Raw genomic sequence first — 27,928 nt, 5'->3', positions numbered from 1 at the left:
GGCGTTCCCATTGTGGCTCTGTGGTTAGTGAATCTGACTAGGAACCATGAGGTTGCAGGTTCCATCCCTGGCCTTGCTCAGTGGGTTAAGGATCCGGTGTTGCCATGAGCTGTGGTGTAGGTCACAGATGCGGCTCGGATCTGGCGTTGCTGTGGCTCTGGTGTAGGCCAGCAGCTGTAGCTCCGATTCGACCCCTAGCCTGGGAACCTCCATATGCTGCAGGAGCGGCCCTAGAAAAGACAAAAAAAAAAAGATTAATCTTTATGTAAACTTCTTTGCGATGTTTCTCTCACCACATCATGTTTCATATCCCTAGGTCTTTGTCTTCAGATCCTAAGTCTGCATATGCCTTTTTTCAATTTCAGATATTCCAAAGTTTGAGGTTTATTGCAGAAAAATCCCTCCTGAGTGCTCAGTTCATCATGAGCTGTATCATCAGATGTCCAGTTATCCAGACTGCAAGACCAGAGACTTACTTCCAAGCCTCCTCTTGAGAGTAGAATTGCTGGAGGAGATGACCACTGAATGGAGTGATGCCATCGACATCAACAATCAGGGAACCCAGGTCAGTGAGCCTCGTGCATTCCCGACAAAGCCCAGAGAAAGCATCCCCTTCCTAAGGCTTTGCTGGTTCTCTCTTCCTTTATTTATTTTTTTCTTTTTTCTTTTCTTTTTTCTTTAATGGCTGCACCTATAGCATATGGACGTTCCCAGGCTAGGGACTGAATCGAAGCTACAGCTGCAGCCTACACCGCCACCGCAGCAAAGCTGGATCCTTTAACCAGACTGAGCAGGGCCAGGGATTAAACCCACCCCTCCATATCAGTGGGAACTCTTTGTTCTCTTTGTCTCTTAGAAAGATTGTCTCTTTCTAAACCTAGTTTCCTAAATGCTGAATTTCTTGTCTCTGTGTATCCACTTTTACGTTCTCACTGGGATATTAATTCTCCAACACAAGTGTGTACCTCCAAAGTAAACTCTACAGTGGTTAACAAGAAGAGCACTTGGTAAAGCAAGCCCATCTTGGGTCTAATCCCAGGTCAAAAGTGAAATAAGGAGTTCCCATTAGGGCTCAGCAGGTTAAGAACTCAACATAGTGCCTGTGAGGCTCACTCAGTGGGTTAAGAATCCAGCATTGCCATGAGCTGTGGTGTAGGTTGCAGACGCAGCTCTGTGTACATGTAGCCATGTGGTGTAAGTCGGATCCCGTGTGGCTGTGGCTGTGGTATAGGCTGGCAGCTGCAACTTTGATTTAACCCCAGCCTGGGAACTTCCGTATGAGACAGGTGCGGCCATAAAAAGAAGAAAAAAAGAAATAAAATTGTTAATCTTCCTTATATGGAAGGAAGTCCAACTATCTAGATTTCAGGACAGTCATACCACCAACCCTAGATGAATTCCATCTTTTTTTTTTTTTTTTTTTTTTGTTGTTGTTGTTGTTGTTGTTGCTATTTCTTGGGCCGCTCCCCACGGCATATGGAGGTTCCCAGGCTAGGGGTTGAATCGGAGCTGTAGCCACCAGCCTACACCAGAGCCACAGCAACGCGGGATCCGAGCCGCGTCTGCAACCTACACCACAGCTCACGGCAACGCCGGATCGTTAACCCACTGAGCAAGGGCAGGGACCGAACCCGCAACCTCATGGTTCCTAGTCGGATTCGTTAACCACTGCGCCACAACGGGAACTCTCCGAATTCCATCTTTTGAAAAAATGCTAATTTTAAAATATATGTATTCATCCTAGTTGTATGTAAAACTGCAATATACGTACAGTTTTAAAAACATAAACAGATTAGAGTCCTGATTTGTCTCTGTCTTACTCTGGGTGTTAGTGGTGATATTTTTGTTGAAAATGGCACAGGAACCTAGCGTTTCCTTTCTACTCAAAATTTACCAATTTTAGGTACAATTCAGTGGCATTAAAGACATTCACAGTGTTGTAAAACCATAACCGCTATTTCCAGACATGCTTCATCATCCCAGACAGATACTCTTTCCCCGTAACTCCCCGTTCTTCCCCCTCCCCAACCCTGGGAACCTCCGTTGTACTTTCTGTCTCTGAATCTGCCTGCGTGAAGCACCTCATGCAAGTGGAATTGTACAGCATTTGTCCTTTTGTGTCTGGCTTCTTAGCATAATGTTTTCAAGGTTCATCATTGTTGTAGCACATGGCAGAACTTCATTCCTTTTTATGGATGAATACTATTGTACTTTTTTTTTTGTCTTTTTGCCTTTTCTAGGGCCGCACCCGTGGCATATGCAGGTTCCCAGGCTAGGGGTCCAATTGGAGTTGTAGCCACTGGCCTACACCAGAGCCACAGCAACGCAGGATCCGAGCCACATCTGCAACCTACACCACAGCTCATGAGCAAGGCCAGGGATCAACCCTGAATCCTCATGGTTACTAGTCGGGTTTGGTACCACTGAGCCATGATGGGAACTCCTAAGCACTTTATTTTCATCCTTTTGGGGGGGGGGGGTGTCCACTGTATGTGAAAGTTCCCCTGGCCAGGGATCAAACCAGCACCACAGCAGTGGCCCAAGCCACTGCAGTGACAACACCAGATCCTTAACCTGCTGCCTGACAAGAGAACTCCTTTTTTTTTTTTTTTTTTTTCCCCTTCAGTCTTTTTTGCCATTTCTTGGGATGTTCCCGCAGCATATGGAGGTTCCCAGGCTAGGAGTCTAATCGGAACTGTAGCCACCAGCCTATACCAGAGCCACAGCAACACAGGAGCTGAGCCACGGCTGCGACCTACACCACAGTTCATGGCAACACCAGATCCTTAACCCACTGAGCAAGGCCAGGGATCGAACCCGCAACCTCATGGTTCCTAGTCGCATTTGTTAACCACTAAGCCATGACGGGAACTCCAAGAGAACTCCTTTATATCCGTTCTTATCTAACCTTTACAGTAGCCATAGAAGCTAGGGACTGTCATCTCCATGTTACAGAAGTGAAAACTGAGACCCCCAGAAGAAACTGGCCTAAATCCCATGACAAGGGAAGGGCCTGGGGATTTTTCCAGATCTGCCTCATTCCAAAGCATGTGCTCTGAACCACTATGCTATGAATGCTGCTCCCTTACCTGGAATTCCTTAACTCCCCTCTTCCCCGGTCCTGCTGGCACATGCTTTCTCATCTCTCAAGAGTTTCTCTCTCGACACCCTGGCAAGTTCCTCCCCACTCTGAGGGCCATCCACATACCCAGATAATATTTGTAACATTTAATTGTTTTTACTTCTGTAAGAAATTTCCTACCTAGTCAAGATTCCTGGGTGTCAGAGGGAATTCTTTTTTTTTTTAACAGACCCTCTTTTTTTTTTTTGACATAGAAAAGAGTAGCTTTATTGCTTTGCTAGGAAAAGGGAGCCACAGCAGGCTAACGTCCTCAAAACTGTGTCCATTCCAGGAGGGCTGGTGAGTCTTATAGTGTTTAAGGAGCAGGGCACGATCAGCTTGTGTATAGACTTCTGATTGGCTGGTGGTGAAATAACTAGGGATTCAGCACCATTGACCTTCTGGTTCCAATCAGGGGAATTTTTTTTTTTTTGTCTTTTTGGAGCTGTACCTGAGGTATGTGGAGGTTCCCAGGCTAGGGGTTGAATCAGAGCTGTAGCCGCTGGCCTACACCACAGCCACAGCAACACAGGATCCTAACCGCATCTGCAACCTACACCATACTGGATCCTTAACCCACTGAGTGAGGCTAGGGATCAAACCTGCATCCTCATGGATACTAGGTGGGTTTGTTACCCGCTGAGCCACAATGGTAACTCCTTTTTTTTTTTTTTTTTTGTATAGGGAATTCTTTACAATAGGCATTCTGTCTGCCAAACTGTATTTTGGGGATCTCCGTTCACCCTAAATTTACTCAAACCTTTGTAGTCAGGGACACTTCAAAGCTAAGAGGAGGTACTTTTTCTAGCGCTGTTATTATCCCTGGTCCTAGGACCCGGCAAAGTGTCGTATTCCCATTCTTTTTGGAGGAGCTGTGTGCCATATGTCCTGCAAAGCATGGTTCACTTCCCATCCTGGAGGAAGATTTGTTTCAGACCCTCAGTGACATCTCCTCAATAACACACCAGAGCATATAAATCACTGGGGAGTGTGGGGAGCTGTGTCCTCTGATGAAAGGGAGCAACCCTTCTGTACGAGGGAGCTGGCCTTCCCAGAGCCTTTCTTCAGCCCTGGGTCTGAGGCACGTGATGTGAATTTCAAAGCTGACCTGCAAAAGCAGAAGGAAAACACCATAAAATCTCTATTGTGCCCCAAGGAAGAAAACCCCTTTAGCTTTTGTCAGGCACAGATATGCCCCTGCCTTGGTTTCCTAAATAAACCTAGGCGTCTTGTATAATTTTGAGCTGGAACGTGAGAGGGAATATGCAGAAAATAACTTTATAATCACACAAACAAGTAGGCTTTGGATTAAGAGTTATCAAGAAGACTGAGGACAGCTGTGCCACAAAATTCTAGTTGCTATGGGTTTTCTGGGGTTGCAACCATGGCTCACACCTGGCTGGAAGACATCTCAGCCAGAGGCCCTGCAGTGGCATCAGTGCTCTTACCCATAATGACGGTAGGGGTAGCCTGACTTCAGGGGAGAAAAATCTTTAGATCCTCAGTAAATAACAAAAGACATGAAAAATAAGCTTCTGTTGATAAACATCATAATTTTGATCCTATTAGGGAAATAGTTTAGAATCCTGCCGAGTGTATGAGATTTCTTTTCTTTTTTCTTTTCTTTCTTTCTTTCTTTTGTCTTTTAGGGCCACACCTGCAGCATATAAAGGTTCCCAGACTAGGAGTCAATCAGACAGAGCTACAGCCACCAACCTACACCACAGCCACAGCAACTCAGGATCCGAGCTGTGTCTGTGACCTACACCACTGCTCACGGCAACACCAGATCCTTAGCCCACTGAGCAAGGCCAGGGGTCAAACGAACCCACATCCCCATAGATACTAGTCAGGTTCAGGTTCATTACTGCTGAGCCACCCCGAGAACTCCTTTTTTTTTTTTTTCCAGTGTATGAGATTTCAATTGCTGATAGTCCATAACCTTCTCCTTGTCAAAGTTAGGCAGCATTCTTTTGAAAAACTCAAAACAGAAAAAGGTACCTAGAAAATATAGCAGCGGAATTCCTGTCATGGCACAGTAGAAACGGATCCAACTAGGAACCATGAGGTTTCGGGTTCGATCCCTGGCCTCACTCAGTGGGTTAAGGATCCGGCATTGCTGTGAGCTGTGGTATAGGTTGCAGACATGGCTCGGATCTGGCATGGCTGTGGCCGTGGCGTAGGCCGGCAGCTGTAGCTCTGACTGGACCCCTAGCCTGGAAACTTCCATATGCCCCAGATGCGGCCCAAAAAAGCAAAAAAGAAAAAAAAAAAAAAAGAGGGAAAAAATATATATATATAGTAGGTACCATTTTAACTAATAGAAACATTGTGCAGAGTGTGCTCTAGTCACTCAATCAACAAGGACTTATTGAATATCTAATATATGCCAGGCATTCTGACTTGGTGCTGAGACTACGTAAAGTACAGTGCGCAAAAATGGAACACAGCGCTTTCCCACAAGGAGGTGACACGCTGAGGAGAGAGATGAGGAGGAAGTCATCCCGGAGGTCGTTGTGTCCGTATGAACCCTGACAACAGCTATGAAGGAAAAGTGGGCACAGGTGTGCAGTTACACAGCAGACTAGCTTGAGAGGCCAGGAAGCAAGTCCCTGGCTGAGTGAACAGGCATTAAGTGGACAAGAGAACGGGAGATTTTTCTTGGCAGAAAGAACATCACGCTCAAAGCTTTGGTGCTCAGAGAGGGAACATGGGCCTTTCAGGAATCTAAACGCCAGTGTGGCCATGGTGCCAGAGGAAGGACATGGGTTGGGAGAGGAGGCTAGTAAGGCCATCCAAGGCCAAAGCTGGCAAGATCCGGTAGCTCCAATCAAGTGTTTGGATTTTAAACTTAAGAGCCACAGGAAGTGATTGAATTGTTTGCGAAAAGCAATTGCCTGAGACAAAGAAGAATGAGCAGTTTGAACCCCACAAGGCAGATTAAAATTATCCCTTTGCAGGAAAATTCTCTTCTACCAAGAGCCAGGAAATTCTCCTGATCTTTGGCTCTTAGCAGAAGTGTTCGGTGTCATTGCTGTTTTCTTCTCCTATGAGCTCTGTACCATTTACAAAGTGTTTTCACATCCACAGTCCACATTCTTTCATTCATTTATTCAACACACTTTTCTTTGTTCTAATGGCCTCACTCGTGGCATCTGAACGTTCCCAGGCCAGCGATTGAATGCGAGCCCCAGGATCAAATGCACACCTCCACAGCAACCTGAGCCACTGCAGTCGGATTCTTAACCCCCTGCGCCACACCAGGAACTCCTATGTCGCAAACTTTTACCGAGGACCTAACAAGAGCCACACTCTTTGCCCTGAATAATGTATAATTCCCAGTTTTAAGGCACCTGAGTAACTAAATACATGCAATCAAGTGTAGTACATCCTAAGATAGAGCCTTTGATCATTGCACAAATTCTAAGATAGGGCAGTAATTTTGATGTTTATGTTCCTGATGAGAGGATTGAGGCTGAAAGAGTAATCCGCTAGGTGGTTTATAATTAAGCAGCCTCAGGCTGGAACCTGGGTCTGCTCACATATGGCACAGTCCTGTTTTTCCTTTCCCAAGCTGAGGTCTCTCTCTCTCTCTGTCCACGGTTAGAAGACCTTTTCTCATTTGCCTCTTTTACCTAGAGCAAGTGTCCCTTCTGGGACATCCCACCTCAGAAGACTCCCAGTGTCATAGTCCTGGCGTATTCCAGTGGCGATGGTGAGAAAGTTTGTGCGTGTATCAAGCTGCAAACTATCCCTCCATTCATCCATCCTTGTTTAACTCTCTGGGGCATCACAGAGTATCGACTGCTCCTTTAACGTAGCAACACTCCAGTTATTTGAAGGCAGCTTCAACATCTCCAAGTGTTCCCTTCTGCAGGCCAAGCGGTTCTGGTTCCTTGAATCATTCCTTCAGTCAATGTGATTTCCAGACCCATCACCACAGTTACCCGTGTCCGAACACGCTAGTGTGTTATGTTCCCTTTTAAAAGTCTGGCAGCCAGAATTACACATGGTGTGCCAAATGTGGTCGAACCAGCTGTTAGCTCCCCACGCTTCCATTAATAAAGCAGAAGATGGAGTTAGCTTTTTATTAACGAGTCCGGACTGTTTGTTATTATTGAAATCATGGTCAACCACATCCCCACGGTCTTTATCATGTGGACTTGCTGTTCAGTTGGCTTTCTGAACCCCATGACAGGACTTTACATTTATCTCCAAGAAATTAAATCTTGTTGCTATTGGGCCTGGTCCACTTGTTGAAATCACTTTTTTAAAAAATCATGATGCTGTCATCCAACATATTAAGTATCCCTGGTCGCTTTATGTCATCTATAGATGTGGTCAGCATGCATTCTGCATGTTCATCCAAGTCATTAATAAATACGTTGAACAGGACAAGTCCAAGGTCTACATGCTGTGGTGAATCACTAGACACTTCCCTAATGCACCGGTTCAGTCAGCCCCTTACACACCAAACTGTACTGTCATCTAGCCCACATTTCTTAAATAAGAAAATGCATCTAAAAGCAGCTTTAAGTTATGCCGTATAAGAGAGTCCTCATCTTGCTTACAAGAATATTATGAGACACTTTGGAAAATGCCGTGATGAGCCAGGATTCAAGCGTGTGATCTGTGCACTTGGTGCCGATCCGCCGCGTACCCCTGAGCACTGAGGCTTAAATGCATGTGGTCATTTTCAGAGATACCATTAGCCTCCATCCCCACATTGTCACACAGAGAAGTTATCGATCCAAGTGAGGGTCTGACTTCGAAAATGTGTAGTGCAGATGTTTTCACGTCTTGCTTTACTTCACTCACCACCCCCCAGATCAGGGCCAGGGATGTATCAGCAAGTTGGCATCCGCTTCTCCCATCTGCCCAGTGTCCTGGTCTAGAGTCTGCTGTGTGCTTACAGTTTGTTCTGGTTGAGTCAGTGTTGCTTCCAGAGATGCTCAGTCAGAGGGATTTCCCTGAAGTATTTTTCAGCAAATAGATAGAAGGAGGAATTACACCCAGAAGATCTGCTGTTTTCTCCTCATCCTTATGCCGTCTTTTCTACCTTGATCATCTTAGGAAGTCACCCCCCTTCTTTGCCTCTCTGGGAGATCTAATTCATCTCAAAACATTAGCTCCCAACAACCACCCGGTCCCTCCGAGATCTCTATCTCTGGCCCCCACATCTCTCCCAAGCTCGAGCTCTGTTTCTAGCTACGCACCAGACAGCTCCGCCTGAAAGAGCTGCAGGTCACCTCAAACATCATCATCGTCTGAAACCAGTGACCATTTCCCATTCTCCAATCCAGCTTCGCCCAGATGTCGCCTTTAGTTAACGTCATTACCGTTTCCCCACTATGAAAACCTTAATAACATTGATATAAATTGGTATTGAGTACCTACTTTATGTCAAGCTTTCTTAAAATACTGTCAATTAGTCTGCATCCCATCCTTGAAGCTCAGAGAGGTTCATGTGCACAGACAGAGCAGGTGGACTGGGATTCCATCCCAGGCCTGTCTAGCTTCCAAGCCTCTCATTCCTGCTGGATCTGCCTTTCTCTCTCTTCTCCCACACATCCAGTCAGTCACCAAGTTCTGGCAGAAATTCCTGGTGTCTTTGTATCTGACCAGGGTCTACTTCCAGCCTTTGACCCATCATCCTTCTCCCAGATTTTAGCCATAGCCCCTACAGGCTCGCTCTTGTTTTCAGCCTTCCTACTCTCAAACCTGTCTCCACAGAGACCAGCAAAATGATTACTGCAACAGAGTCCAGCCCGGAAAAGCCTCCACAGTCCACTAGACTGCTCACAATAAGCCACCATCTGCAGCCAAGCAGGCTGCAGCTTCCTCCCCTGCTCCCTGGGCAGGTTAGTGTATAATCCCGGAGCATACGTGGAAATCTCTTCTTCCCTTCAAAGTCCAAGTCTTAAATTCTTCCTTACCATGGTGTTCTATCTTCAGATATTCTTTTACAAACTATTTGATCTGGACATAGAAGTAAATTTTGTACTTATTCCTTCCCAAAACAGAGGGTGAAAAGTTTTACAGATTTTTGCCAGAAGTCAGCAGAACAAATACAACGCCTGATTGCTGTATCTGTAGATCAATTTATGGAGGCTGAGACACCCCACAATCTGCCGTAGGCAAGCTGGAGACTCGGGAGAGCCAGGCTATAAATTCCAGTCCAAGGGCGTGAGAAGAGGAAATGAGGAGTTCCCATTGTGGCTTAGCAGCAACAAATCTGACTTGTATCCATGAGGACACAGGTTCGATCCCTGGCCTCACTCAGTGGGTTAAGGATTCGGCGTTGCCATGAGCTGTGGTGTAGGTTGCAGACTCGGCTTGGATCCCGCAGACTTGGGTCAGATCCTTCGTTGCTGTGGCTGTGGTGTAGGCCAGCAGCTGTAGCTCTGATTGGACCCCTAGCCTGAAAACTTCCATATACCACAGGTGCGGCCTGAAAAGCAAAAAAAAAAAAAAAAAAAAAAGGGGGGGAAATGAAATGTCCCAGCTCAAGCAGTGAGGCAGGGAAAAAAAGGGACAAATTCTTCCTCCACCTTCTGTTCTGCTCAAGCCTGCAGTGGATAGGTTGAGGTCCCCCAACACTGGGAAGGGCAGCCTGCTGAATCCACTGATTCAAATGCTAATCTAACCTGGAATCACCCTCAGGGACACCTCCAGAAATTATGTTTTTTCATCTGGCACCCACCCCCCCCCATCAGATTGACACAAAATAACCCATTATAAAATGTGCCTCTTTATAATAGTTGGATTTATACCTGCCATTTCATTTTTGTTTTTTGTACCTCAAATTATTATTTGTTTTTTTTTTTTTTGTTTGTTTGTTTTTTTGTCTTTTTAGGGCCACACCTGTGGCATATGGAGGTTCCCAGGCTGGGGCTGAATCGGAGCTACAGCTGCCGGCTACACCACAGCCACAGCAACGCTGGATCCTTAACCCACTGAGCAAGGCCAGGGATCAAACCCGCAACCTCATGGTTCCTAGTTAGGTTCGTTAACCACTGCGCCACGACAGGAACTCCTACCCCTTTACTGTTTTCTTTTGTATCAAGTAATATTTTCTAGTATTAACATTTCAACAATTTAAGGATGGATATTTTTTTAAAAATTGGCCATCAGAAAGGAAGTGAAAATGTGAAGTTGAGGCAAAATGAATCAGGTAAAAGAAAGAATTGGAGAGAGATGAGGTCCAGCAAGATGTGCTATAGTGGGCACTGGAGCCCAATTGAAGGGGAATTAGTACAGATTGGCAGAGAGGGTGACTTAAGGGCTTTAAGGCAGGGATACCCGTTATTTAATACAGGGCTCCCTGCCATGATGCTTTATAACTCCCTCTTGGTTATCCCTGAATCGTCACATATAGCCTATTGAGGGAAAATGCGAGAGAAGATGGAGAAAAGAAGAGAGATTTTCAAGAATACTTTCAGTTATTTCCTAGCCATCTCCTTGTAACCTATTTACTAGAAATTAAACTGGTATAATTTTTAAAATATCATTTGTGGAAGAGAAATATAGCAAATAATCATTCTAATAAAGATAACTGAATATAACATCAAGCACAAGTTATATTACACTGTTCCTTATCTGTAACTGTAGTTCCCAGTGCTATGCAATTGGATTTTGTTTTGTTTTGGGGTTTTGGTTTTTGGTTTTTGGTTCTTGGTTTTTTTTTTTTTTTTTTTTGCATGGAATGGCCTTTAAGCCCTGTCTCTGCTCCTGGAAGGGGCCTGTTACCGTTACTCCTCCAGTCCCCGAAACTACCCTCAGAGATCCTCCTTGGCCACATCTGAAATTGTATTGAGTCTCAAATCATCAATCACAGACTCTTTTAGTCTAGGTTCGTAAGTTGTTAGGCAGCAGTAATTTCTCAAAAACTCAGTAGACTTCTGATCTCTTTGATTCCAGAGAGTTCTAGGCACTAATAACCACATCCTAGGTCCTTTTAAAGACATATTTCTAGGCTGTCTTGTTTCCTTACCTCTGGATATGGGAGCTTCTGTGGCAAAGCTATACTATTCACTTAAAATTTTCTCTGACTCATTTTAACAATTAGGAAGTTTTAACAGTGAATTCTGATGCCTGTATGTAGCCCTAAGCCTGTGTATTAATCTGCCTTCATGTTCAAAGATTAAATCTTATCTTTTGCTCTTTGGGAATTTAAAAGAATTTTTAATTTTGCAAAGCCCTGAATTTCTGGGATCGCTTTATTCTCTTTAATTTTTATTTGCAAATAAGCCAGTTCTTTCCTGACCCTATCTCTTCTTTATAATACTTTGCCAGACACAGCCAGCAACAGCCAACACACACTACTAATGTTTTGTTTTCAAGCCTCATCTTCTAGAGCTACAAATCTATTAGGTTTACGATCTATCTCCCAAGTAATCCCAGACAAGTTTACTAAGGTTCTTGCCACTTCGTAACATGAATTTCCATTCTTGTAGCTTTCGATATGAATTTCTACTTGCCTGACCATTAAGCCAAAAACCTATATTTTAGGTTTTTGCTGGAACCCTACCTGTTGCCAATATCTCTATCCATTAGTATAGGATATGGTTATGCTAAAGGCTATAGGTTAAGCTGCCTATCACAGTCCCAGCATTTACTTCTTGCTCATGCTGCATCCCAGTGTTTGTCATCAGAGTACTCTGTTCTACCTGGTTCCTCAGGGACCCAGGTTGATAGAGGCGCCACCACCTTCTGTCTGTTCCGTTGTAACAAACCACCCCAGAACCTGGAGCCTTGAAACAGTAATGAATCAGAGGGTGTGGCTGAGTGTTTTTTCTGCAGCATGAGCCTGGGATCACTCATGCAGCTGCAGTCTGATGGAGGGTTGGCCAAGGCATGAGTTCAACTGGGAAGTCTGGGCATCTTTCTTTTTTTCCTTTTTTTTTTTTTCCTGCTTTTTAGGGCTGCACCTGCAGCGCATGGACGTTCCCAGGCCAGGGCTCAAATTGGAGCTGTAGCTGCTGGCCTACACCACAGCCACGGCAACACAGGATCCGAACCGCATCTGCAACCTACAGCACGGCCCACAGCAACACCAAATCCTCAACCCACTGAGTGAGGCCAGGGATCAAACCCACATCCTCATGGATACTAGTCACGTTCGCCAACCACTGGGCCACGAAGGGAATTCTGGGGCATCTTTCTCACTGCAAGGTCTTTCCTCCGTAGAGAGGCTAGACCAGGCTTCCTTACATGGTTGGTGAGGGCACTAATCCCCAAAAGCAAGCCTTATCATGCTGCTTCTTGCCTCATGCTTGCTGACATCCCATTAGCCAAGCTTCGTGTCAGTATGAGAAGGGACTGAACCAGGACATCGATCCTGGATGTGCAGTTCCTACCACAACCACCTGGAACAGGGGTCAGCAGACTTTTTCTTCGAAGTCTAAATAGTAAATATTTCAGGCTTTGCAGGCCATCTAGCCCCAGTCACAGTATCTCAACTCTGCTGTTAGAGTCAATATGCAAATAAATGAACATAAACTAACAACTTTATTTAAAAGAACAGGAATCTGATTGGATTTGGCCCACCACTGACATGGAACATAAAGCCTTAATTCAGTCTCTGCAGCAGGGGCTCCTTTAAGCTCTGGCTCAGAACTCACACCTGTCAATTCTGCCTTTAGCCCGCTGGACAAAGGCACATCTCCATACCTCACTGCAAGGGGGTTAGGAGTATAATCCTGCTCCAGGCCGAGAGGGCTCTGGGCAGCCAGACGTGAGTGGACACGGAGATGACATCCGCTCAGATCTTTCTCGAACACCAGGCGCTGGTTATTATTACTAAAAAAAATGGACACAAAACTGTCACCCTCATGAGCTTACACAGAGACCACAATGGTTAACACCCTAAGAGGGAGAAGCTCTTTATAAATCTCTGCCCTGGAACTGTTAGCTCTTTTCTCTTTATTTGTGTACTTTGCTTCTTCACCAACTAAGCTGTGAGCACCTTGAGGGCGTGATTTTTGTCTTCTCAGTGCCTGTTGCCGTGAGGAGCCCTTTGTAGGTTCATGTCAAATATCCAACGATTGGTTGAATAATTGAATACTTAAATGATCAAACTGTCAGAGCAAAACAAGCATTTATTTGAATGTCCCTCAGACCTGGGTATAGGTGCCTCCTTCCTCTAGCCCTTAGGTACCTACCTAATCCCTAGAGCGCCATCCTGGGAAATGCTTGGTGTTGGGAGTTGTTTCTCTGCATGTGAAAAGAGATGAGAAGAGACTGCAAGAATTCAAGTCTGTGTTGCTTCCGTTCTAGTGATGAGTAAAAGGGACGCCCAACAGAATTTCTCTCCAGAGTCCAGGTTTTTTTTTATTTGTTTTTGTCTATTTTTGCCTTTTCTGTGGTGACGCTCATGGCATATGGAGGTTCCCAGGCTAGGGGTTGAATTGGAGCTGTAGCTGCCAGCCTATGCCAGAGCCACAGCAACTCAGGATCCAAGCCACATCTGCAACCTACACCACAGCTCACGGCAATGCCGGATCCTCGACCCACTGAGTGAGGCCAGGGATCAAACCCAGAACCTCATGGTTCCTAGTCGGATTCGTTAACCACTGCGCCACAACGGGAATTCCCCAGAGTCCAGGTTTTTGAGCAGAAGTACTTTAAAGGTTTAGGTTCATTTTCTTGGTTTCACAGTCCCCAGGCAGTTTTAACAGAAACCATCAGCTTGCCTTATCTTTACTGTCTTAGGAAGCACACGGACCCTAATTTCCTAATGTCTGAAGATTGCTCTGAGAATGAGCAGAACAATAAGTATTTCCCTCTTCTGATCCTGTCCCCCCACCCCCCTTTAAGCGAGTTCTGGTTTTTAGCACTCTCTGCTAAAACCCTGGGGTATGCCCTGAAGTTCTGGACAGTTGTTGAGAGGAGGGGATATAGATGGGATCATAGGCCCTTAAGGTTTGTGTCAAATGAGTAATCCCATGTCTGTGAGCCTAATAAAAAAGCAGTTGACTTACTTTACACAGCACACAAAATAATAGCTTTTATAAATGTGAGTGTCTCCCAAAGAATGTCTGTTTTGTTTTAGGTTCGTGAGCTGAGCCATTTTTTTCAGGTGGGCTTCATTCCACACTTGATCATAGTCAATTCTTATCTTGGAACAAAAAGGGCAAATTCAGGATGCAGAGTCTTTGGAAACAGATATTTTGCAAAACAATCCATTTGGGAAACACATCCGTCAAAAATGCAAACTGACTCCACTCCTGCCCTCAAGAGGTTGACAGTCTAGTGACTGCATCTGTGATAGAAACTGGTGCCTGTAATCCAAACAATAAGATTTGTGATCAGAAGTGTGGTTAAGGAGTTCCCGTCATGGCTCAGCTGTCAACGAACCCTACTAGGAACCATGAGGTTGCAGGTTCCATCCCTGGCCTTGCTCAGTGAGTTAAAGATCCAGCATTGCCATGAGCTGTGGTGTAGGTCGCAGACACAGCTCCGATTTGACCCCGAGCCTGGGAATCTCCATATGCCACAGGTGTGGCCCTGAAAAAAAAAGAAAAAAGAAAAAGAAGGGTGGTTAAAGTGCCATAGGAATGGAGGAGTGGGTATCGAGCTGAGGAAAGGAATAGAAAAATATGAGAATTCCTTCCTAGAATAAGGTGTCCTTACCCTATCTATGCAAAGATACAGAGGATCTGGACGGGATTTGCATGGGGGAAAGCGAGTTCTCCACAGAGGGTGCTGAGGGGCAGACAAGGGCCTGACTAAGAGCAGTGGCTGGTAGAATGAAAAAGAGCGCTAGTGTAGGAGGTGGCAGAGCAGGAAAGGAAGACAGGAAGGAGGCAAAGAGGACATCCAGGTGCTCTGGATGTGAAAGATAGTCAGGAATTCTGAAGGAGGTACCGTTGTACAAGGAAGATGCCCAGGGACCTTGAAGTCACTTCCAAGAGTAAGAATCACAGACTCCTGTGGTTCTATGTCCATGCTTTCTGGTACCTCTTCCTTGGGTCAAAATTAGGATGCATTCATTACATGCCAGGCAGACACCTAGCTTTGTTCCTTCATCCAGGAATGTTGAGTCTTTCCTCTTTTATTTGCTGTTCTAACAATAATAAAGGGCCCGGACTTGGACTGAAGGGATCCTGCAAATCACCAGTTCCCAAACACGGGGAGGTTCTTGCCCTTACCCTCAGGTAATGTTGGCTGTGAACACGATGTTCTTGGAGTTGTTTTTCAAATAGCTCTGTTCTGTTTTCAAATATTTATCCATTTAAGCAGCATCGGTATTTAATGCTGAAAGGACATCTGTTCTGCTGGCCTGGCACCTGGCTTCTGAGATAGAACGTTTTTTTAGGTCTTAGTCCACCTTCTCATGGAAGAAAAATTAATTTTGACTCCAAGCACATGAAGTTATCTGACATTCTTGCCACAGGTTATGCGAGGGACCTTGATGGGGTCGTAACACATCTTATTGGTGCGTTTTCGGGTATGTTTTTGTGTCCCCAGCGTAGAAGGGCATCCTCGTGGTAGTAAGTGAGTACTCAGGAGTCTGAGAGTTTTTTGCACGTTCCATTTCAAATCCTGAGTTTGAGGGTTGTTGTTTTTTTTTCCCCTCACAAATTCATATACACACATCAGGCTGGCCCATGGCTGGGCTCCAGCCCATACAGAGTTACTGGCCACTTTCTGAGAAGCGGGGAATGAAGACACTCATGCCCTATCATCCATCATTTTTTTTCTCTATGAACCTTACAGCTGGATATTGAAAAATCTGGATTTGATTTTTTTTTTTTTCATTTCAAGTCAGTTGAATGGCCTGTACGCATGGATATAAAGAAATATAACCAGCAAGTGTTTGTGGTATTGCCTCAGAACCCAAGACATTTGAAGAGTGTTTCTTACTGCTTTTCAATCAGACTTTGAATATTCTTTCCACAGGTTGTGTTCCTGACTGGCTTTGGCTGTGTATACGTGGACACTGTCCATCAGGGTGGCACCATCTTCATCAGTGTGGCCCCAGAAGGAAAAGCTGGACCCATTTTAACTAACACCCGCAGGTAGGCTTAATTATTATCCCAGGGGCAGCAGGGTATGTTTCCTGTTAAAAAAGTTGTCAACTACTACTTACCCTTCTTTGTCATCCATATATACCTTAAAGCCTTGTGTTAATTATGCTAATCCATAAGGATATGGTTATTCACGTTAAATTACATGCATAATAAGAAGCAATATATCATCTTCTGTGGGTACCCCTTCCAGTTCTTCTGTGGTAAGTGTTACCAGCTGAGTTCCAAACGGAGACATGCCTCTTACAATTACACATTATCATTAGCATGAGATAGCATAACACTTCCGTATCTCATATGACAAGCTAGTAATTAGTCCTTAGACGTGGCAGTTAGAGCAAAAATAAATTCACCTCTGAGAGGCACATTTTTTCCCCCTTTGACCTGAATGTTGCAGCCAGGTTTTACAAATATGAACCTGAGTTAATAGCCTTCATTTAAAAAGACTCATATAATTCAGTAGGAATGCTGTGAAGATAGTCCCTCCTTCCAAAAATTAAGTAACAGCAAAAGACATGAACAGAAAATTCTAGGAAGAAGAAACACACGTAATCAAAGAAATGCAAATTTAAATAAGATATAACTTATTGAATTAACAATGATGTTCCATCCTATATAGTCCCAGATAGGGTGTAAGTTGGTACTTTTTTCTGGAAAGCACTTTAGCAGTATGTATGAAGAGCTTTAAAATCCCTTTGGCTTGGAAATTCCACTTTTGAGAATTTTAAGAGCTTAAGAGTGAAAGCAGTACTTAGAGAACTAGGCAAGGCTATGTAGAGGGGTTTTATCACATTGCTAATTAGAATGGGAAAATATTCAGGATACAGATATCATCAGCAGGGGAATAGAGGAGATGCACATATACCATAAATGGTACATCCCAGTGAGAACCTGCTGTATAGCACAGGAAACTGTAGCTAGTCACTTGTGATGGAACATGATGGAGGATAGTGTGAGAAAAAGAATGTGTATATATAACTGGGTCACTTTGCTGTACAGCAGAAATTGACAGAATGTCGTAAATCAGCTACAGTAGGAAAAAAAGAAAAATCTTCATTAAAAAAATGGTATATCCACAGAAAAAAGGCCTATAGGATTTTAGTGGAATGGAAAAATAGATGTGATGAATGATGAATCGCAAATAAAGCAAACAGAATATAAAATGGAATATATAACTATCCTAGTTATGTGTACCTATATATACACACAGGTATATATATGCACCGATATTCTCACACGGACACATTACTAGAAATAGCACTGAAAAGAATCAAAATTGTTAATAGATGTGCAGTGATAAGTGATTATTTAAATTTTTCTGTATTTTAATTTTCTACAAGAATTTATTTTATAATCAGAAAAATGAATGTATTGTTTAAATTTGTATTTAAATTATAAAATAATAATAGCAACTTTCCTACATTGCTTTTTTTTTTTTAAGTTTCTTGCTTTTCACACATGGTTAAGAACTCATTAATTTGGACCTTGCCCAATTATTATTAATTTGAATTTACAGTATTTCGAACAGGTTGGGTAGACTGTTTCCTTTGCCTCCAAGTCTTTGCAAAATGAATTAACAGTGTAACAAAACTGGATGCTAAATTTTAAACCGCTTAACCCCAAATTTCAAGCCCACCCAACAATTTCAGGAATGTTTTTATCTAGAGCATTAGTCGGCCTCGTTAATGACAGTAGTATAACAAGCCTCACATTCAGTGGTAGCGGTAGGAGAGGTACAAGCATTGGCTGGTATTTCCGTAATTCATTTATTTAGCAGCTATTTTCCAAATGCTCTTCTAGAGATGAGGATACACCGGTGACCTAAAAGCCCAAATCCCTGCTCTCAAAGAGATCACATTCTTAGAGCTGTGGAATGGGAGGACAGAGAATAAACATCATAAAAAAGGAAATGTTCGGGTTCTGTAGGAGGTTGGCCTTCTGTTGGGATAAACACAGAGCCTGCTTATAAGGACCAGGAGCACCAGGGCAAAGGGACAGAGAGAATGTAGTTTTGAAAAACTGGTGGAGGTAAGCCTCGCCAAGAGGTTGACATTTGAGCAGAGACTTGAAAGCAGCGAGGGGGTTAGTAATGTGGCTTTTCTGGGGGAGAGCTTTGCAGACAGGGGACACAGCCGGTGCAAAGGTCAGAAGCAGTGTGCCCAGCATATTGGAGGAGCAGAGAAGAGGCTAGTGCAGGCCCCGTGGAGAGGGTGCACAGGAAAGTCCTGGTGCCTGGGGTCAGGGAGCCAAGGTCCCCTGGAGGCAGGGGACATGCTGTGTAGGGCTTAGTCGTCCTTCTGAGTGAAATGGGGAAGTCACCGGAGCTGTTGGACCAGAGAAATAACATGAGGTGATGGAAATTTTGAGGAGAACTTTGGCTGCTTTTGAAGTTGCCTGTAGAGAAGCAAAGGAAGAAGCAAAGAGACTCATTAGGAGGTTATTACAGTGGAGAGGCACTGAAATCTTAGACGGTAGCATCAGGAGAAGTGGTAAGGAATGGTCAGAGTCTGGATCTGCTTGTAAGGAAAAGCCAGTGGAATGTCCCGGACACACTGGCTAAGAGTTGAATGTAGAGGCATCAGGGAGGTCTTCTGGTCTGAGCAGTTGGCAGGATGTGGTTGTCATGAACTCAGATGGGAATGACTCTAGGTGGGTTTGAGGGTGAGATCAAGCATTTGACTACAGGGGTGATTCCTTGAGATCTGATAAATAAGTTTGACTCCTGTGTGGACGGGCAGTTAGATGTACAGGATTGGAGTTCACAGGGAGTTCTGGGCTGACTCTGTGACGCTGGAAGTCATCAGCCTGGAGATGCACGTCAAGCCACAGGCCTGGATGAAGGTCACCAAGGGGAGTTAGTGGAGATGGGAAGGGAAGAGGACCAGGGCACCTTAACTTTAAGAGGAGGGACTCTCAGAGGGGATGAGGATGAGTGACCAGACATAGAAGAGCTGAGAGCAGATTCCTCCTTGGAGGAGAAAAAGTTACCATGTCAAATGCCATTGTAGGGTGAGTGAGCCACAAACCAAAAGCCCGTCCTTGATTTAGCCACAGGGAAATCCCTGGGGGCCTTGACGGGAGGCTCCTGCTTGGAGCCTGGTTAAGAGAAAACGGAAGATGAGGAATGGGAGACAGTGTGTCTACAAAATGCTTTGGAGCTTTTATGTAAAGGATGACCAGGAAAATGAGGGGCAGCCAGAGGGGGAAGTAGGGTTACAAGAAGGCTGTTTTACGATAGGAGAAATAACAGCATGTTTATAAGCTGCGAGGAGTGAAGAAGAAATGATGATGCAGAAGAGGGGTGAGAGCTTGAAGGGGGTGAGAGCTCAGTGGTTCAGCGCAGGGGAGGGCTTGGCAGAGACGGAACACGCGCAGCTCCGCTGGAAACACGCAGCAAGAGCAGAGCACGGCCTGCAGTGCCGGGAGCTGGGCCCTTGTGGTGGGAGTTCAGGGTACGTTTTCCTCTGCCTGCATTACTTGTCCAGTTTGGTTGTTTTATTGTGACTTTCTACCTTGTGATGCTGATCATGACAGAGAAGTAATGCATAGAGAACTAGAGAGCCTTTGGAATAAAAATCTGGTGTTGATAAGGGAAACATGATACAGAAACATGGCAAGAACTTGTAATAGTCCCATGGGGAACATTTCCAATACCCTTGGAGTGCGACTGGCTCTGCCCAGGCACGATGTACTGAAGAGAGGTCTTATTTGTTTCTTATGAGAATCCGATGGGGCATCAGGAGGTGTGGAATAAGACCCTGGCCTTAAACAATCAGACATTAAGGAAGGGAGGGAGGGAGAGAAAAGAAGGCGAAGCAAAGCAGGAGGCGACTCATGTCCTGTCCCTTTTCTCCTCTAGAACTCCGGAGAAGATTGTGGCCTTGCGAATGGTCATCACTCAGTTGAGTGTGGCCGTTTTGGATGACCTCACCCACCACAGGGTATCGTCCGAACTTCTGCGACTCACACTGGACAATGTTTTTCTCCGGCTGGCCCCAGTGGCCGGTCACCTCCCTGGGGAAGAGGTGGCTGCAGCCCTGGTTCACCTTTACTGTGTGGAGGTCTGCTGCGGGGACCTGCAGCTGGACAACCAGCTGTACAACAAGTCCAATTTCCACTTCGCCGTCTTGGTCTGCCAGGGGGAGAAAACGGAACCCAGCCCGTGTGCCAAAATGCAGAGTCTCCTTGTGTCCAGCCACGATTTGGAAGAATACAGGAAGAAGTGTTTTATCAAATTCTGCGTCACCTTAGCAGAGGGCAAGAGCTGCTCCTTTGATATTAACGAGTTCAGTTTTGAATTGAAACCTGCCCGGTTGTATGTGGAAGATACATTTGTCTATTACATCAAAACCCTGTTTGAGACCTACCTTCCGAGCGGCGGCCCGGCCGCTCACGCCCTGCTCCTGGCGGGGGGCACACAGGGGTTGCCCCTGCAAGTCCGGCAGCACGCCAGGGCCCTGGTGCATCCTGTGAGGTTACGGAAGCTGGTGATACAGCCCGTGAACCTCCTCGTCAGCATCCATGCCTCCCTCAAGCTGTACATCGCCTCGGACCACACTCCGCTCTCCTTCTCCGTGTTCGAAAGAGGCCCCATCTTCACCACGGCCAGACAGCTGGTCCACGCTCTGGCCATGCACTACGCCGCGGGAGCTCTCTTCAGGGCAGGTGAGGACTCGGCTGGTTAAGAGGAAATGGAAGACGAGGAATAGGAGACAGTGTGTCTAGAAAATGCTTTGGAGCTTTTATGTAAAGGGTGACCAGGGGCTGGGATGCGCTGGAGGGGCTGGGATGAGCTGGAGCCTGAGCAAGAAAGGAAAGGCTTTGGGGCAGACTTAGGAATTTCCAGCACTGGGAAGCTGCACAGTGGGAGGTGGGAGGCCAAAAGCCTGGCCTTTGTGATGGATTTAAATCCAGACTCTGCCACTCTGTGGCTTTGAAGCCTTGGGCATGTTATGGAACCTCCCACGTCTCATTTTCCTCGTCCATAAAATGGGTTTTAAGGTTTTCGACAGGATAAAAATGAAAGTATGGGAGTTCCTGTTGTGGCTCAGTGGTTAACGAATCCGACTAGGAACCATGAGGTTGCAGGTTCTATCCCTGGCCTTGCTCAGTGGGTTAAGGATCCGGCGTTGTGGTGTAGGTCACAGACGCAGCTCGGATCTGGTGTTCCTGTGGCTGTGGTTGTAGGCGGGCGGCTACAGCTCTGATTCGCCCCCTAGCCTGGGAACCTCCATATGCCGAGGATGCGGCCCTAGGAAAAAGACCAAAAAGGAAAAAAAAAGAAAGAATGTAAAGTACCCTGAATTCTGGTTGCCACTTAAGGAACACTCAAGCACTGGTAGCTGTTATATTTGCTGTTATATAACATAGAGTTTTAATCCCATTTAGCAAACACTTTTTCAGCTCCTCGCAGGCACAAGGCCCTGTGTCAGCGCACTAGTGCAGCCAGGAAAGCCAGCCCAGGCCCTGTCCCTGGGCCTAAAAGGAATCCAGTTCTGGGTTGTTAGCTTTCTTCATTACAGTCCATGAATAGCTCTAGGTGAGAAATTCAGAGGATTTGTGTGCTCGTCAGATGCATAAAGAGCCTTCTACCTACCTGGGGTGGCCCTGCCTGTCTAGACAGATGGCAAAGAAAAGGCTATCGGTGTCTCAGCCTCTCCCCAGACCTGAGCGGGAAACGTCTGCAGGGGGTGGTCTGAATATGTGCACGAAACGCTGTATGGGGAGCACTGTGCGCTGAAGGTTGTTTTGGAGACCAGGCTGTCTCCGGATTCCCGATGGTAATTGGCTTCGGAGCGCGCCTTCCCCACCTAAATTCACTCTAAAGCAGTTTCAGTCTGATGATCTGGCCCCTCGCATTCCGATGATTTCGAGCAACTAGTACCAAGCCACACCAGAGATGGTCTCATGGCCCCTTCTGGTAAAGACCATGGAAGTCTTACTTTCTGAAAGTCACAAGGAGAGACCTTTGTGGCCGTGCTCGGTGGGTGCCTTCCCATGGAGGGTTAATGTGGTAGCGTGATGGACCCATGTTGTTGCCATACCGGGAAGGTGACATTTGCCACTTTCTTCATAATGAAATTCCTAGAGTTAAGAGGGCTACCAGAACTTTCAACTAAAAATGGCCAGATCGGGAGTTCCCATCATGGCGCTGCAGAAATGAATCTAAGATCCTTGAGGACGCAGGTTCAATCCCTGGCCTCGGTCAGAGGGTTAAGGATCCGGTGTTGCCATGAGCCATGGTGTAGGTCGCAGATATAGCTCAGATCTGGCGTGGCTGTGGCATAGACCAGCAGCTACAGCTCCAATTCAACCCCTAGCCTGGGAACCTCCATATGCTGTGAGTGCAACCCTAAAAAGACAAAAAAAAAAAAAGAAAAGAAAAGAAAAAAGAAAATGGTAAGATCAAGAGAGGGCCCTGCCAGAACTGCTGTTTTGCTAACTTTTACAACAATCAAGACTATTTCCCTCTTGCTAAGAAATTTTTTTTTTTTAATACATGGGCATATTAAGCACGTACTCTTTCAGGCAATTTTGGCTTTTAACACGAGATGCAGGCATGTGGGTTCCTAAGCTGGAATCGGCCTCCTGTCCATGGGTCGTCACATAAGACAGAGCTGTGGGGAGGACCCACCAGTAACGTGCTGGCAGAGAAACCCCAACTGTGGCACCAAGGAACCACGTCCCTGCAGCCTCTGTGCTAGAAATGATCTCTCTTTGGTTTGTTTTTCACAAGCTTTCACAAGAACATTCTGTTTGGATTTTTTTGTAATCCACCTCAAAATTCTCTAAGCTGTTGTCCCAATCTCATTATATGATGAGACAAGAAATTCTAAAATCGAAGGCCAAGTTTTTAGGCCTGTTGGGAATTCTGTCACCAATGGCCTACAGACAATCTGAAGATTATCTGGAGGAAAAAAAAGCAGTTGCAAAGGGGAAGGTGGTGGGGGGTTACCAGCCCCCGGGCAGATGCGTCTTAAAGAGAATGTACTAGCCTTCTTGGAGAGGCAGGGGAAGGGCTGGCCTGAGAGCAGAGGAGTTGCCTCTACATCTCCCAGGGGGCAGGATTCACCCACTGGGCTTGATTAGGTTCCTGACGAGGATGACTGAGATACCCTGACCTCATTTCTAGGGAAGTGCCTGTAGAGGTTTTAACAAGAAAGTAATTAGACATGAATAACAACTGACCCTATCTGAAGGAAAGAATGCGGACCTCGTCATTTCCCGGGGTCCCTCTCTACCTCCAAGGCTCAGTTTGATGGGAAGCCAGACACACACCCTTTTTCAACAAAAATCTCCACACGAATAAGCCAAAGATATATTTGCTTTTGGAGCAATTAAAAAAGGCCTGTCCTTGGATGCTTGGTCCTTTTCTGGCCATCTCAGATGCACTGAGAAGTAGCTCTGGCCCACTGTGGCCTTCCCATCAGCAATGGTCCTAACCCAGAAGAGCCCATCTCACCTTCCTGGGGCTGGGGTGGCTGAAGGGCTGGAGAGTTTCCCCCTATGCTGTGGCCTGAAGGGCCTGCTGCAGAGTGTGTGGTCTTTGCTTTGCAGCAGTGGCTTCCCTTTCCTTATCTCTATGTGGAACCTTTGGGGAGAAGGGGGATTAGGTTGTTTCTACCCCAGTCTTCTGCCTCCAGGAGAACCTTACAAATATTCTGGGCTAAAAGGAATTTGCTGTTTCTTTACCTCCAGAGAGGGCCCTCCAAACAAGAATAGTCCACAACCTTCCGTGGTACCCTGACTACTCCCAGACCAGGCTCCTAGGAAGAGGGAGGGTGGGCTTTGGAATCAGGAAACTGGGAGTTCCCATGGTGGTTCAGTGGGTTAAGAACCCAACTAGTATCCATGAGGATGCACATTTGATCCCTGGCCTCGCTCAGTGGGTTAAGGATCCAGCATTGCCATGAGCTGTCGTGTAAGTTGCAGATGCCGTTCAGATCTGGTGTTGCTGTGGCTGTGGCATAGGCCAGCAGCTGCAGCTCTGGTTTAACTCCTAGCCTGGAAACTTCCATATGCCACAGGTGCGGCCCTAAAAAGACCAAAAACGTAAACTGGCTTGGAAGCCCTCCCACGTGTTGTACCGGTAGGGAGATTGTGAGAATTGTCTCAGCATCTGAGTTGCAGTTTCCTCCTCGTCCTGCCTACCCTTGAGATGGTGGAGACAGGGTAACACCACATCGGACTGGGCTCTCTTGTGCATGGTACAGTCCCTGATCCCAGGGAGAGGCTCCGTCATTAGCGAATCTAATTTATGCAGGTACTAGTGTTTGCACGGTTGCCATGCAAATGAAGTGCATTGAATGCCTGACACCCATAGGTCCTCCCATTTGTAATCTTCATCTTCTGGAAATTATTCCCTCTTTTAGCCTAAACCCTGGTGTTGTCTCCTAACATTCCAGAGAAAAGAGCTGGGCTCAAAATTTAAGAAAATTTCCTCCTTACAAGGGCTGGACCTGGGAGCCCTTCAGGCCTCTGGCTTGGCACTTGCTCCCACACTTCCTTACCCTCTAGGATCAATAACTTGACTGGGGGTCTCTGCCCAGGCCTGGCCTCCAAGAACCTGCTGGGGAGGGAGGCTTGACTCCCACACGGGTCCTGTCCTCGAGGCCCCCCCCACCCCAAAAGCACTCTTGGCCCGGGCTGGGGAGGTCAGCCTGTTCCTGGAAGTTGCCTGCTCGGAATCCCCCTCTCCTGTGCGCTCACCCTTGGCCAAGCCTGCGCCTCCCATCCTCTGGGCAAGAACCCCGAGCCCCACCCGGGAAGAAGGGGAGCCCCTCTGGTTCCCACAGGACAGTGCGCTGAGCAGTTGGGCCCCTAAGTGGGCTGGCTCCTGGCAAGCCCCAGCTCAGCACGAAACCCGATCCAAAGCTCCCCTCCTGGGACCTTTGCAGGGAACACACCCCTCTCCCTAACCTAATCAGCGTGTCCCAGTCACCAGCGTTTACACAACTGAAGCTGGGATTGAAGGGGAGACGTCCGTCTGGCTCCAGCTCCACTCCAAAAGCTTGGTAGGATTGGGAAAGATTAAAAGTAACTCCTCCATCCTTGTCAGAACCATGCATCCCCTTTGCAACACCCCATTGAGCATCTGGCCTCCTCCCCCACCCACCCAGGCGTCTCCTCCTCCTCCTGGTGCCTCTGCTGCCCCAAGGAGGTTTGCAAGATAACTTCCCAGCCTGTGAACACCTGCAGCCCCAGGGACCGCCTTCTCTTGGGGTGGGTGGGAGCCCGCCCGCGCCCCCCCCCCCCCTGCACACAGGTCCCTTTTAGCAGGAACCCAGGAGGCTCGGGCAGGGAAGTCATATTAAAGCTATTTGTGAGGCTGCCAGAAGGATCACTTTGATTTATAAAGTATGAAAGTTTGCCATTTATGAATTCACAGTGAATGAGTTATTTCCCATATTTGCTCCAAAGGCGCTTATTACATTCTCAATGCTAGGGTGAAAAATGAATTGCTGGGAAAATGGGTCACTTTTCCCAAATGTGGAAAGGGCTGTGTTTAAGATTTCAGTAACCCCTTCCCTCTGGTCCCTCACAGGCTGGGTGGTTGGATCCCTGGAAATCCTCGGCAGCCCGGCCAGCTTGGTGCGAAGCATTGGGAATGGCATCGCCGACTTCTTCAGGCTTCCTTACGAGGGGCTGACCCGAGGTCCCGGAGCCTTTGTGAGCGGGGTTTCCAGAGGGACAACGTCATTTGTGAAGCACATTTCCAAAGGTAGCTATTTGGGTTCCTTTTGTCACGATGCCTTATTTTCATTCCTTCCCTGTCTTGTTTTTTTATTTTTTTATTTTTCAAGAACGTGTTAAAGTGTTCAGTGAATTAACTCTGCCCCAGCTTTGCTTGGCGTGTTCACTGGCAGCAAAATGTTGGATTCGTAACAAAGCTCATATATAATGTCTTATGTTTTAAGCAGAGCACTGCTTGCCTATAGTGTGTGAAAATGTTTCAGAAACTTCAGAATTTTAAACCTCCCACTGGGAAAACAAGCATTGGCTCAACTATTATTCCATGTGATAAACACAGAAATATTAAAGGTGTTCGGGACTTCTGCTAAGCATCAGAAATCCTACCCTGTGTTGCCTCATATTTTTTTTTTTTTAAGTGTAGATACAGTTGTCATAACTTTTGTAAAGATGTGGATACATTTTGACGTGGAAGCCGGCGTGGAGGGGAAGGAGCCAGCTTCTCCCAGGCTCGCCACATCAACACTGCCATCTTGTGGCCCAGGCAGCTCATCAGACACAGACGCCAAGCTGCTGCCCACAGGAAGGAGCGTGCTTTCCTTTCATCCGTGTGTTTGTTTGCCCATATTTTGGTCAGGTTGGCAGTGACTCGGGAACTAACAAGGGCCATGTGAGTCCCCGTTTTCTTCTCAGCAGGAGGCAGGGGAAACAGGGTAAAGGCCTTCTCCCCCGTAAAAAGCTTTTTACTGTCAACTGTACTGCAACACTGTGATGAGTGGGCATGTCATGGAAGTCTCTAGAAGGCCTCCAGAAAGACTTGAGCTTGAAATATGAGAAGCCATGGTCCAGAGAGGCGGGAGCGATAAACCAACTTCCATGGACAGTGACAGGACCACTCCCCCGGGCCCCAGACGTCCCGGAGGCCCGTGTGCTGAGCTGCAGGAACTCACAGATGAGTCACTGGTGGATTTCTCACTCTTGACACTTGAATCTTTGTGGTTCTGTTGTTTTTATTTTAAAATAAGACAACCAACACCTGCTAAATTGAACTCCAGCAGTAATTTTAGCGTCCTGACTCACTGAATGTTTTTTACACGTGTTCTCCCCTTCTCTTAGCAGAATCCATTCAGTGTGTGTGTGTGTGTGTGTGTGTGTGTGTGTGTGTGCACGCACATCGATTTTTTTTTCTTTACAGATTACTTTAAAGATGCAGCTGCAAAAACAACATCTTCCATTTCTTTTTGAAACTAAACATCTAATAACAGATGAACTAATTCATTAACTTCAGGATATGTCCGTTGATGTCTTTCAGTTTTGCTCACTGAGATCTAAGCACACTTGCTAGCCGGCATTATGATTGTCTTAAATAAGATGCAGAAATGGCCTTTCCGGGGAAAACCAGACAGAATCGTGGCTTTCCCTTTATTGTCCTCACATTTTTTCCAGTTAATATCCTGAAGATCAAAATCACACACATTCTCTGTGGCATGATAATTATTGCCTCAGCCTATCAAATGACAAACTTGAGTATCTCCATGACTGCAGTAGTAAGGAGGGAATAAATTGTATTCCTAAAGTTACAAAACGGTTGTTACAGTCGATTTACAATTCAGCAACAGGAGTTTACATCGTGGCTCAGTGGTTAATGAATCCGACTAGGAACCACGAGGTTGCGGGTTCGATCCCTGGCCTCGCTCAGTGGGTTAAGGATCCGGCATTGCCGTGAGCTGTGGTGTAGGTCACAGACATAGCTCGGATCCCGCGTTGCTGTGGCTCTGGCATAGGCTGGCGGCTACAGCTCTGATTCGACCCCTAGCCTCAGAGCCTCCCTATGCCGTGGGAGCGGCCCTAGAAAAGGCAAAAAAATAAAATAAAATTCAGCAACATAACCTTAACCTTTAACATCAGAGCAGACAAATTGTAACAACCTTCCAAACTGGGCTTCAGGGAGGGCTCCAAAACTCTTCTAGCCAAACCCTGACAATGGGATGGGAGCTTCCTCTGAGACGCCAGGCGTTTTCCTGGTGAGAGATTCTGTCCAGCCCCTCTCGTGACGAGTGCTGTCACCCTCGTAAGCAGACGTTCT

General features: G+C 46.2%; 1 protein-coding gene across 6 annotated transcripts in view; it reads left to right on the top strand.

Moving 5' to 3' along the window:
* VPS13B (vacuolar protein sorting 13 homolog B) overlaps window positions 1-27,928 on the top strand; it is a 717,975-nt gene that overhangs the window by 673,566 nt on the left and 16,481 nt on the right. For all 6 annotated transcript variants that reach the window (XM_047783533.1, XM_047783534.1, XM_047783535.1 and 3 more), the window contains exons 54-57: window positions 366-565; window positions 16,025-16,143; window positions 20,012-20,817; window positions 25,697-25,873. In XM_047783533.1, coding sequence (XP_047639489.1) covers window positions 366-565; window positions 16,025-16,143; window positions 20,012-20,817; window positions 25,697-25,873 — 1,302 coding nt within the window. The remainder of the gene's footprint in view (window positions 1-365; window positions 566-16,024; window positions 16,144-20,011; window positions 20,818-25,696; window positions 25,874-27,928) is intronic.

Source organism: Phacochoerus africanus, chromosome 6 (assembly GCF_016906955.1).
Source record: "Phacochoerus africanus isolate WHEZ1 chromosome 6, ROS_Pafr_v1, whole genome shotgun sequence".
NCBI lineage: Eukaryota > Metazoa > Chordata > Mammalia > Artiodactyla > Suidae > Phacochoerus > Phacochoerus africanus.
This window is presented reverse-complemented; position numbering and strand designations above follow the sequence as displayed.